This window comes from Oncorhynchus clarkii, chromosome 7, assembly GCF_045791955.1.
Source record: "Oncorhynchus clarkii lewisi isolate Uvic-CL-2024 chromosome 7, UVic_Ocla_1.0, whole genome shotgun sequence".
Taxonomy (NCBI): domain Eukaryota; kingdom Metazoa; phylum Chordata; class Actinopteri; order Salmoniformes; family Salmonidae; genus Oncorhynchus; species Oncorhynchus clarkii.
In genome coordinates, this window is record NC_092153.1 from 73931505 (window position 1) to 73944433 (window position 12929).

A 12929-nucleotide genomic window follows, 5' to 3' on the forward strand; every position below is an offset into this window, starting at 1 on the left:
TCTCCCGGGCACAGACATAGGACTGCTGCCTGCGCGCGTGAAACCCGTCTCTGATTGGTTGGAGGAGGAAGAGCTGGAGGACTTGGTTTCTTGACTGAGGGGGTGGGCCAGCCGCTCCTGCAGGGGGTTGGGCCGGTTCCACAGCACCGTCTGTGGGGACGAGTTGTGTCCCTTCCTCCTGGGAGGCCATAGAAAAGGAGAGTTAGGTTTGACGTTATCTTACCCTTCATTTGGTATTACTTTTAGGCAAGTTGGCTGAGAACACATTCTCTCCATAGAAGTTACAACCATACTGGACTTCGATGAATTTGATGGAAGGAAGACTTGTCAACATGACACAACATATAGAGCAGGGCAGACACAAAGCGTCTGCTAACTAAATTATTTAATTAAGATAATTATTTTTATACTAACGTTACGGGTCACACCAATAGACAGACGGAGAGGGGGAGAGAACTCACCAGCTGGAGGCTGCCAGGGGCTGGCCGGAAAACAGGTCCACGGCGTCGTTGGTGAGGCAGGTGGCTCCGCCCACGTCCTCCGTGATCAGAGAGAAGTCACTGCTCAGGCTGGTCACGCTGCCCCGGTCCCTGGACTCTACACCAATCACACGGGAGACACGGGTTTAGCGGACAGGCCATCAGACCAATCAGAGGAGAGACTAGTTGTATGGGAGGTACTAATTAAAAATACACTGGAAGTTGCCAATTGTGACATTTTGGCAGGAATGTTGTCTGTATGTTGGTTCATGTATACATTTGATATTTAAGAATTTTGTGTCTCATGAAACCACAAGAATTCTTAGTCAAACAATACATGCCTTTTGCCAGAGATCTGGACAATAAGTCTGCCGTTTTAGGGGATCCCATTTGGCTCTGGGAATCATAACGTGACAGCTAATGGTCAGAGACGTCATAGTAGGTGACAGCTTGTAGTCAAACCCAGCCTCAACAATTTACATGGAGACAAACAGGTCTGTGAACGCAAGAGTCGATATCAACAAACATAATCATTTTGAAATGAGGTGGGTGGAAGCTGCGTTCACAAACTGGACATCTGGTGAATTGTTTCCAGTAGCTGTAAATGCAGCTCCGTTCAAAGCTCTGTGTATCATGTCGAGGGGACAAGACATAAAAGCTCATCATGTTAAATCAGAACTGAGGTACAGTGGGAATTCATACCATGGCTTTTCTAAAGTTTCTTAGCACCACTGTACAAACCTCTATCCTTATGTAATATATAATAATGAACTATCTAAAGTTCTCATTATTATGGCATACCATCCTCATTAGCAGCGATACTAATTATTCTACCACACGTCTTGTGCTCCTTATAGGACACATTACTGCACTCTATACTGCTCTAAACTGTTCATCTCTGTATACCCCTCGCAAGACCCACTGATGCTTATTTATTTAAAAAAAATAAAAACTCTTAGGCCTCACTCCCACCTATCTGAGATATCTACTGCAGCCCTCATCCTCCACATACAACATCCGTTCTGCCAGTCACATTCTGTTAAAGGTCCCCAAAGCACACACATCCCTGGGTCGCTCGTCTTTTCAATTCGCTGCAGCTAGCGACTGGAACGAACTGTAACAAACACTCAAACCGGACAGTTTAATCTCAATCTCTTCATTCCAAGACTCAATCATGGACACTCTTACTGGCCGTTGTGGCTGCTTTGCGTGATGTATTGTTGTCTCTACCTTCTTGCCATGTTTTATACTGCTACCTTGTTGTGTTGCTACCACGCTGTGTTGTTGCCACGCTGTGTTGTCATGTGTTGCTGCCACGCTGTGTTGTCATGTGTTGCTGCCACGCTGTGTTGTCATGTGTTGTTGCCACGCTGTGTTGTCATGTGTTGCTGCCACGCTGTGTTGTCATGTTGTGTTGCTGCCACGCTGTGTTGTCATGTGTTGCTGCCACGCTGTGTTGTCATGTGTTGCTACCACGCTGTGTTGTCATGCGTTGCTGCCACACTGTGTTGTCATGTTGTGTTGCTGCCACGCTGTGTTGTCATGTGTTGCTACCACGCTGTGTTGTCATGTGTTGCTGCCACGCTGTGTTGTCATGTTGTGTTGCTGCCACGCTGTGTTGTCATGTTGTGTTGCTACCACGCTGTGTTGTCATGTTGTGTTGCTGCCACGCTGTGTTGTCATGTATTGCTGCCACGCTGTGTTGTCATGTATTGCTGCCACGCTGTGTTGTCATGTATTACTACCACGCTGTGTTGTCATGTGTTGCTGCCACGCTGTGTTGTCATGTGTTGCTGCCACGCTGTGTTGTCATGTGTTGCTGCCACGCTGTGTTGTCATGTTGTGTTGCTGCCACGCTGTGTTGTCATGTTGTGTTGCTGCCACGCTGTGTTGTCATGTGTTGCTGCCACGCTGTGTTGTCATGTGTTGCTGCCACGCTGTGTTGTCATGTTGTGTTGCTGCCACGCTGTGTTGTCATGTTGTGTTGCTGCCACGCTGTGTTGTCATGTTGTGTTGCTGCCACGCTGTGTTGTCATGTGTTGCTGCCACGCTGTGTTGTCATGTGTTGCTGCCACGCTGTGTTATGTTGTGTTGCTACCACGCTGTGTTGTCATGTGTTGTTGCCACGCTGTGTTGTCATGTGTTGCTGCCACGCTGTGTTGTCATGTGTTGCTGCCACGCTGTGTTGTCATGTGTTGCTGCCACGCTGTGTTGTCATGTTGTGTTGCTGCCACGCTGTGTTGTCATGTTGTGTTGCTGCCACGCTGTGTTGTCATGTTGTGTTGCTGCCACGCTGTGTTGTCATGTGTTGCTGCCACGCTGTGTTGTCATGTGTTGCTGCCACGCTGTGTTGTCATGTGTTGCTGCCACGCTGTGTTGTCATGTGTTGCTGCCACGCTGTGTTGTCATGTGTTGCTGCCACGCTGTGTTGTCATGTGTTGCTGCCACGCTGTGTTGTCATGTGTTGCTGCCACGCTGTGTTGTCATGTGTTGCTGCCACGCTGTGTTGTCATGTGTTGCTGCCACGCTGTGTTGTCATGTGTTGCTGCCACGCTGTGTTGTCATGTTGTGTTGCTGCCACGCTGTGTTGTCATGTTGTGTTGCTGCCACGCTGTGTTGTCATGTGTTGCTGCCACGCTGTGTTGTCATGTGTTGCTGCCACGCTGTGTTGTCATGTGTTGCTGCCACGCTTTGTTATGTTGTGTTGCTACCACGCTGTGTTGTCATGTGTTGCTGCCACGCTGTGTTGTCATGTGTTGCTGCCACGCTGTGTTGTCATGTGTTGCTACCACGCTGTGTTGTCATGTGTTGCTACCACGCTGTGTTGTCATGTTGTGTTGCTGCCACGCTGTGTTGTCATGTGTTGCTACCACGCTGTGTTGTCATGTTGTGTTGCTACCACGCTGTGTTGTCATGTGTTGCTGCCACGCTGTGTTGTCATGTGTTGCTGCCACGCTGTGTTGTCATGTGTTGCTGCCACGCTGTGTTGTCATGTTGTGTTGCTACCACGCTGTGTTGTCATGTTGTGTTGCTGCCACGCTGTGTTGTCATGTTGTGTTGCTACCACGCTGTGTTATCATGTGTTGCTGCCACGCTGTGTTGTTATGTTGTGTTGCTACCACGCTGTTTTATCATGTGTTGCTGCCACGCTGTGTTGTCATGTTGTGTTGCTACCACGCTGTGTTATCATGTGTTGCTGCCACGCTGTGTTGTCATGTGTTGCTGCCACGCTGTGTTGTCATGTGTTGCTACCACGCTGTGTTGTCATGTGTTGCTGCCACGCTGTGTTGTCATGTTGTGTTGCTACCACGCTGTGTTGCTATGTTGTTGTCTTAGGTCTCTCTTTATGTAGTGTTCTCTCTTGTCGTGATGTGCGTTTTGTCCTATATTTATATTTTATATTCCAGCCCCAGTCCCCGCAGGAGGCCTTTTGCCTTTTGGTAGGCCGTCATTGTAAATAAGAATTTGCCTAGTTAAAAAAAAAAAAAAACTGTTTAATGAGCCACAGACTATCAAGTACATGTAGGTACTGTGACATCATAAAATATTATGTAAGGGATAATCAACGAGAGGCTATATGGAACATAATGCCTGATGTGGAAGGTTTGTGCTACGACGCACTAGCAGAGAGCGTGAATTATCTCCCTATAATGCACAGCAATATTCAATGGCTATGAATATCATTCTTACATGTTCTATATTTGAGCAGCTTCTGAAAGCAAAATATGAATTTAAAATATTATTGCCATTGTTTAATTAGATTTTCATTGCAAGCTAAGAGGACTGATGGTTTGGATAGCTAAGCTAGCAAGTCAGTCAGTTTGGATACCAAGGCAACTGCTGTAGCTATCTAGTAAACTTGCTAGCTAGCTACTTCAGTGCATTTCTATCGGTAAATGAACACATTTTCTAGCGACAAATGTGTTTAAATTATAGTCATTGCATAAGCGGGATAATCAATTTTTGTGTTCTCTGGAAAATAATTCAATTCTGTGGAAGGTTAGTCGTGGCACACATCTTTCAGATCATGCATTATTTTCAGTTGAATACATAGCCTCTTGTTGATTATCCCTTTCATATAACAGGGATTTTCTGCCATTGAAATCCTTGCGGAGGGTCGCCTAACCGTTTTTTCAGGTCGCCTAAGTCCAAACTGTAAAACTAAATTATAATATGGTATGGAAAAAGTTTTCAGTGTCAAATGTAATGATTAAAACCAGATATAAAATATGTAGAAAAGATAACGGACCTATATATTTTTTATAGTATAATCTTTGAAAACTAACAATCACCAAAATAAAAGTTACACTCAGGGAGAATTGAAAATTCCCCAAAACAATTAATTTAGCAGTATACATTGTTATTATGTTTGAGCAAAATAACACAGGATTAGCCATGGCAAAATGCATGACATAAGCTTTAAAAACGCAAAAAAAAACATCCCAACACCTAAGCCCCCTTTTGATGCAGAAAATAAACTGTTGCAAATCGAGAGTTTGGGACTACAAGGTTCAATCTGCAAAAATATGATTGAGATAACTGGCTTGTAAGTTCCGAACCCTCATTGGTTTGAATGGTGTCAGCAATTTTTTTATTGTATTTTTTCTCTAACAACTTAAACTGTGGTATTTAGAGTACTTACATGGCTAGAAAACATTGAACAGAACAAGGCTATGTCAATAACTCAATTTGGTCAAAAACGCTGATAGAACCTTAGTCTCAAGCTCTTGAAATGTCTCCTGGGAAACAACTTACTCAAATGGCAGAGGTCGTCCACTGTGAAATCAGTGTCTTTGAGATGAGAGTTTTTCCTTCTGTGGAAACTGGAGAGAAAAAGGGATGCTGAAACAATACACACACAGAGAGACACAGAGAGACACAGAGAGAGAAAAAAGAAAGAAAAAAAAGAGCGAGGGAGGGAAGAGAGAAAAAAAGTGGAAGAGAGCGAGCGATCAAAGAACAGAGAGAAAAAAAAAAATCTTTCAAAAAATCTGTTTTGTCATAGTGGGAATCGGACCATGAAATAACAGCATTATTGCCCTGAGTGGCTGTATGTATACTTACAACTCTCCTGTTGAAACATTTAAGAGAGTGGCTTAAGGGCATTGTAAACTGGGTGTACAGGCTGAATGACAATGTATGTGTCCCCAAAATGGCACCCTATTCTCTATATAGTGCACCACTTTTGACCAGGGCCAATAGTGCTCTGGTAATGGTAGTGTACTATATAAGGACTAGGGTTTCCACTTCAGGGACGGACAATATTTTATAAAAAGTGCATTTACATTTCAAACGTCTGTTGTTCCGTGACATTTCACTCACCTCGGTTTCTTCATGGCAGAGAACTTCTCTGAGACAATGTGCTTCAAAAAATTGAAGCAAAAAAAGAAAATCTGCCAGGAGGAATAGAAGGAGTTTAGTGTTGGAGATTAATTAAATACGTGATAAAATACTGCCCCCTAGTTTTGAAAAACATCCCAAAACACCTCACTTTAGTTGAAAATTGGAACATACTTAGTGAATAGTTACAGTAGTCTGGTATATCAGTTTCATAAAATGTATCAGACAAAGCTGTACTCTTATGGCTTACAAGCCATTCAATCTACTTTGGTGCAGTAAATTCCTAAAAAACTCATTCAAGAGGTTGGCAACAGTGTTTGAACTTCGGGGCAAGAACCATATTAACTAAATAGAAACATTTATAATCAATGTTTTAATATTCCACACACACATGCCATTGCATTAATATTGTGTTAGAGTACTACTGACCTCCTCTCCTTTGCTGAGGCGATCAGGTAGCATATGACTGTAGGAAACACAGACCAGATCGGTGACAATGATCGCCGAATCCATCAAAAAAAAATCTAGCTAAGAACCCTTTACTACATATGATTATGAGCCACCATCCCCAACCAACCTATTTAACTCCTTCAATCTTTCTCAATTCCTTGTCCTTTCTATTCAGTGTACAGTTTTCTCCATGCTCCTGATAACAATGTAGGTGTGCCAGTTATACTTTTACAATTTAAATACTTATTTGATCAAACAGTATAAATCTTAAGATCAAAGTGAAGATGGAGACTGCAAAGCGAAAAGAAGAGGATTCAGTTTAGAACTCATTGTTTACAAAAGTATACCAATAACCAATTGACCCATCATCCCTCCTATCATCTCTGACCTCTGGCTTTGAACACGAATCAGTCAAGTTACCTTCCACATTTAAAGGTGAAACGAACAAATGAACCAACTCTCAATGGGAGTTTAAAGTTAGACCCAGCGAGATGACGTTGCCACGAGCAGCACTGCAGATATTGCGATTGGTACGATGCAAGACTTCGCTCTCACACAGTCACACTAAGTCTTTGCGCATGTGCGCACGGGTTCTCTTCACGCTGCAGAAAGGTTTAGCCTTGCGCTTCAACACTCTTAGTTGTTGCGGAAAATGACCCACTATGCCGTTTACTTCTTCCATCTAAATCTTATCGCTGGGTCTACCTTTAAGTGATGGAGAGATAACAAATCAATACAGACCACCACATCAAACCCGACAGTTGAAAAAAATGCCCAATTAAGATGGATCGTAGGAAGGAAGAATGGAAGGTGTGTGTGTGTGTGTGTGTACTATTCTTGGTCGGTCCCATCCCTCTTCCTTGAAAGCAGTCCCAGGAGTTTGGACAAGAATAATTACTCTATTGGGCTATCTGGAGGGCGGCCGTTTTCTTTTTGACTCCATTTGATGAGTTAAACATTGGAGAGATGCACAGCGGTAATTATATATATATGAGAGAGAGGAGAGGAGAGAGGTCCATTGTGAGCTCAATGTGAATCCTTACCCAAAGAGGAACCAGTCGTAGGCGATGGTCAGATAGAGGATTTCAGCCGGCTCCAGACTGGCGTGGACGGCACCATCCTAGAAAAAAAATCATTCAAGAATGCAAATTAGCCTCAATGGGCACCACATGGTGGCATTGGCATGGTCGTTGGATTACGAGCTAGCCGCTATCCTCTGTCTATTTTTTAAAATTTCGTTTGTAAGATATACCATGCATGATAGATGTAGTGAAAAGTGTCAGGTACAAATTCCTGGGTTCAAATATTATTTTGAAATAAATGTAAAATACTTGAAGAGGCAATCAGCAATTGCTACATAGATTTTTGGGACATCCATTAAATTTTATGTACCCATTGAACATTTTTATTTATGAGCTTAATTTAACTGTCGTACCCCATCAGAGCCCAAAATATAAGTTGGTTTTACTCCAATATTTCTAAACAAAGTAAAATTTATACAAAACAATGCACAGCCTGAAAACATGGTTAAAACAACAATGATGATATCATGGATGGTCAGTCCTTACATTAGTCCTGTCTTTGAATTTGAGAGTGATTACATTTCTCTAGCCCTATCCTTCAGCTTTTTACAGAGACAGTGGCAGAGAAAACACTTTGTTATTGTTTCAACCACTGATTGGCCCTTTAAGTTGGGCTTGATTGAGGTTCCCTGGTTTAATGGAACAGTCCCCAATCTGCCAAAACACACCCAGCTGACACTTTGGGCAAGCTAAAGCAAACACTGAAAGTATTTAACAGATTTCAAATAGTATTTGAAATATGATGCATATTTATATGGCCAAACCTAATATTACATTTTAAATAAATGCAGACACTGAATATTGAATCTGGTGATTAAGCGGTGGGTCTTGAATCTGAATTCCATTTGCGTATGAATATATAAAATGGGAGGGGCACGGGGGGGGGGTCAAAGTGCCTTTGGAATTGAATTACAAAATGGATACCTGGTTGGCGGAGGTAGAGAGGTAGAGAGAGAGAGCAAGAGAGCACGAGAGAGGTATATCGTATTTACCGTATACCGAGTTATTTGGAAATAACCACGGGATGGTTTTTCAATACCGTTGAAACTATTAAAAAAAAATTCTACATTTGAATATTTTTTTCTACTTTTTATGTAAATACCTGCAGTCAACTTGTGCAATACATTAATTAGGAGATAAAGCAGATTGCGTTCTTCATTTCACCTATCACATTTTTCATTATGAAGCGTACAGGTAGTAACAGTGACCTGGTGTTGGTTTACAAGCACACACACAATGTGCTAATTGCTCTGCAGTTGTGCATTTGGTTAGCTAATATGGTAGCAAAAGTATGTGAACATTTTATTCCCAAATCAGGGGCATTAATATGGAGCTGGTCCCCCCTTTGCTGCTATAACAGCCTCCACTCTTCTGGGAAGGCTTTCTACTAGATGTTGGAACATTGCTGTGGGGACTTCCATTCAGCCACAATAGCATTGCCTAGCTCGCAGTCGGTGTTCCAATTCATACCAAAGGTGTTCGATGGGGTTGAGATCAGGGCTCTGTGCAGACCAGTCAAGTTCTTCCCCACCGATATCAACAAAGCATTTTTGTATGGACCTCGCTTTGTGCACAGGGGCATTGTCATGCTGAAACAGGAAAGGACCTTCCACAAACGGTTGCCACATACAGTGGGGCAAAAAAGTGTTTAGTCAGCCACCAATTGTTCAAGTTCTCCCACTTAAAGATGAGAGAGGCCTGTAATTTTCATCATAGGTCCACTTCAACTATGACAGACAAAATGAGAACGAAAACAATCCAGAAAATCACATCGTAGGATTTTTTATGAATGTATTTGCAAATTATGGTGGAAAATAAATATTTGGTCAATAACAAAAGTTTCTCAATACTTTGTTATATACCCTTTGTTGGCAATGACAGGGGTCAAACGTTTTCTGTAAGTCTTCACAAGGTTTTCACACACTGTTGCTGGTATTTTGGCCCATTCCTCCATGCAGCTCCTCTAGAGCAGTGATGTTTTGGGGCTGTTGCTGGGCAACACGGACTTTCAACTCCCTCCAAAGATTTTCTATGGGGTTGAGCTCTGGAGACTGGCTAGGCCACTCCAGGACCTTGAAATGCTTCTTACGAAGCCACTCTTTCGTTGCCCGGGCGGTGTGTTTGGGATCATTGTCATGCTGAAAGACCCAGCCATGTTTCATCTTCAATGCCCTTGCTGATGGAAGGAGGTTTTCACTCAAAATCTCATGATACATGGCCCCATTCATTCTTTCCTTTACACGGATCAGTCGTCCTGGTCCCTTTGCAGAAAAACAGCCCCAAAGCATGATGTTTCCACCCCCATGCTTCACAGTAGGTATGGTGTTCTTTGGATGCAACTCAGCATTCTTTGTCCTCCAAACACGACGAGTTGAGTTTTTACCAAAAAGTTATATTTTGGTTTCATCTGACCATATGACATTCTCCCAATCTTCTTCTGGATCATCCAAATTCTCTCTAGCAAACTTCAGACGGGCCTGGACATGTACTGGCTTAAGCAGGGGACACGTCTGGCACTGCAGGATTTGAGTCCCTGGCGGCGTAGTTTGTTACTGATGGTAGGCTGTTACTTTGGTCCCAGCTCTCTGCAGGTCATTCACTAGGTCCCCCCGTGTGGTTCTGGGATTTTTGCTCACCATTCTTGTGATCATTTTGACCCCACGGGGTGAGATCTTGCGTGGAGCCCCAGATCGAGGGAGATTATCAGTGGTCTTGTATGTCTTCCATTTCCTAATAATTCCTCCCACAGTTGATTTCTTCAAACCAAGCTGCTTACCTATTGCAGATTCAGTATTCCCAGCCTGGTGCAGGTCTACAATTTTGTTTCTGGTGTCCTTTGACAGCTCTTTGGTCTTGGCCATAGTGGAGTTTGGAGTGTGACTGTTTGAGGTTGTGGACAGGTGTCTTTTATACTGATAACAAGTTCAAACAGGTGTCATTAATACAGGTAATGAGTGGAGAACAGAGGTGCCTTTTAAAGAAGAAGTTACAGGTCTGTGAGAGGTCTTGTTTGTAGGTGACCAAATACTTATTTTCCACCATAATTTGCAAATAAATTCATTTAAAAAATCCTACAATGTGATTTTCTGGATTTCTTTTCCTCATTTTGTCTGTCTTAGTTGAAGTGTACCTATGATGAAAATTACAGGCCTCATCTTTTTAAGTGGGAGAACTTGCACAATTGGTGGCTGACTAAATACTTTTTTGCCCCACTGTAGTTAGAAACACAGAATCATCTACAATGTCATTGGACGCTGTAGTGTTAAGATTTGCACGAGCATTTTGCTACACTCGCAATAACATCTGCTAACCATGTGTATGTGACCAGTAAAATTAGATTTCCCTTCACTAGAACTTAGAGGCCAAGCCCGAACCATAAAAAACTGCCCCAGACCATTATTCCTCCTCCACCAAACTTTACAGTTGGCACTATGCATTGGGGCAGGTAGCGTTCTCCTGGCATCTGCCAAACCTAGATGTGTCCGTCGGACTGCCAGATGGTGAAGCGTGATTCATTCCTCCAGAGAACACGTTTCCACTGCTCCAGAGTGGCGGAGAGCTTTATACCACTCCAGGCGAAGATTGACATTGCACATGGTAATCTTAGACTTGTGTGCGGCTGCTCTGCCATGGAAATCCATTTCATGAAGATCTCGACGAACAGTTCTTGTGCTGACATTGCTTCCAGAGGCAGTTTGGAACTTTGCCTAAGTGTTGCAGCCGAGGACAGATGATTTTTACGCGCTTCAGCAGTCGGCGATGCCGTTCTGTGAGCTTGTGGCCGAGTCGTTGTTGCTCCAGCACTTACAACTGACCGGGGCACTTACAATTGACTTGTTGGAAAGGTGGCATCCTATGACAGTGCCACGTTGAAAGTCACTGAGGTCTTAAGTACAGGCCATTCTACTGCCAATGTGTTTGTTTATGGAGATTTATTGGCCGTGTGCTCGATTTTATACACCTGTCAGCAACGGGTGTGGCTGAAATAGCAGAATCCAAGTTGTTAGCTTCTTTCAAAATCAAGCTTTGCATGCCGGAAAGCAGAGAATCTCCTTCTGGATCATGAGCCTTGCTGTGTAATATTTGTTTTAAGGGTGCAGAAAACTGTGAGTATAATTTTGTTGGTTACTTGTATACTTTTATGAGCTGGGATGTCTGTCATGAAAATAGTTTAAGTCAGAGACTATAAAATGTTCACAATGCAATCGTTAGCATTAAGTTAGAATTCCCTATGGGATTTAACATATACTTGTTAGCATTGCTAACCTTCGGATTACAAAGGCTCAGTGGGTTTTGAAACTAGCGCCCCTTGTGATCAATGCCGGTATTACCAAATACCCTGGTACGGCACACGGTCGGTATGAAAGCCGCACAAGGTCGGTATGAAGGCCGCCCATGCCTAGGAGAGAAAAATTGAGAAACAGATGGACAGGAATAAAAGAGAGAGATAAGAGAACACTTACTGCCCACAGCGAGAGACGCAGGAGGGACACGAAGAGAGGTGTCCGGTCCCAACCGGATATGCAGTGCACGAGGAGACCGCTCTCGTCTACAGGGAGCAAACCCAATCACAACCAAATCAGAACCACTTAAGAAATGAAGGTTGACACAAGGTTTTATAGAGATTAGGAAGTGATGAGGAATAAAGCCCATGAACAAGACTAGTAGTTCAATATCTCAGAGACCCTCACTGGACCCTTTGAGATATGAGATAGGACTTAACCAGTCTTTTCTAGGTCAATTTACTTCCTGAAAGAAATTGGTTACAGCCCCCAAGGAGCCAGACACCCCCTAGAAGCCAGACCCACCCACACACCAGACCCCCCCCCCCCCCTCACACGACCCACACACCCCAGACACACCCACACCAGACACCCACACACACACCAGATCCACACCCACACCCCCCAGACCTCCCCCCACACCAGACCCCCACACACACACCAGACCCACACACACACACACCAGACCCACACACACACACACCAGACCCACACACACACACCAGACCCACACACACACAGGCACTGACCGTCGCTGTTGATGATGTGAAGCAACAGCTTCAGGTAGTTCTGGGTCTGCTGGACCAGGTCCCAAGACTGAAACAGAGGAACACAGAGTTTCAACACATTTTCATCTGGGGTGCACTAACGTTCAGACAGACATGTGGAATAAGGAATCACATCAGCGCTATTCATTTCATGTCTATCTGCAACATTCCACAACATTTGCCAAGTGATCGTGGCCCTGGTGTGGGGACTGCATCACTTATAACCTAAACATATGCATTTAAACTAGGGCTGTTTTTTTTTATAACTTATTTCAGAATTTGCTCTAATTGGGGGTGTAATTTAAGATTTTTTTTATACAAAAATCATTACAAGAATATTAACGTCTTGATTTTGTCCAAAGTAACAGTTAGCCAAATCAGGTATATTGATAAAGCACACTTTCTTTAGCCTCAGTGTCAACTTGTTTTCAAGTCACATTGTTGTTCTTAGCTGTATAGATGATGTATAGATGCTGTATTTGGGATGTTTTCAAAGCTTTCAGACAATGTCATTAGCCACAGTAATAA

At 43.3% G+C, this 12929-nt stretch overlaps 1 protein-coding gene across 2 annotated transcripts in view; it reads right to left on the minus strand.

Annotated features, from left to right (window-relative positions):
- The window catches only part of LOC139413827 (phosphatidylinositol-3,5-bisphosphate 3-phosphatase MTMR14-like), a 33059-nt gene that overhangs the window by 8423 nt on the left and 11707 nt on the right, over positions 1-12929 (minus strand). For both annotated transcript variants that reach the window (XM_071161617.1, XM_071161618.1), the window contains exons 10-17: positions 12384-12450; positions 11815-11900; positions 7313-7389; positions 6249-6285; positions 5802-5872; positions 5235-5302; positions 462-597; positions 1-178 (exon numbers count right to left, since the gene is read on the minus strand). The exon at positions 1-178 is cut by the window's left edge and continues 2 nt beyond it. In XM_071161617.1, coding sequence (XP_071017718.1) covers positions 1-178; positions 462-597; positions 5235-5302; positions 5802-5872; positions 6249-6285; positions 7313-7389; positions 11815-11900; positions 12384-12450 — 720 coding nt within the window. The remainder of the gene's footprint in view (positions 179-461; positions 598-5234; positions 5303-5801; positions 5873-6248; positions 6286-7312; positions 7390-11814; positions 11901-12383; positions 12451-12929) is intronic.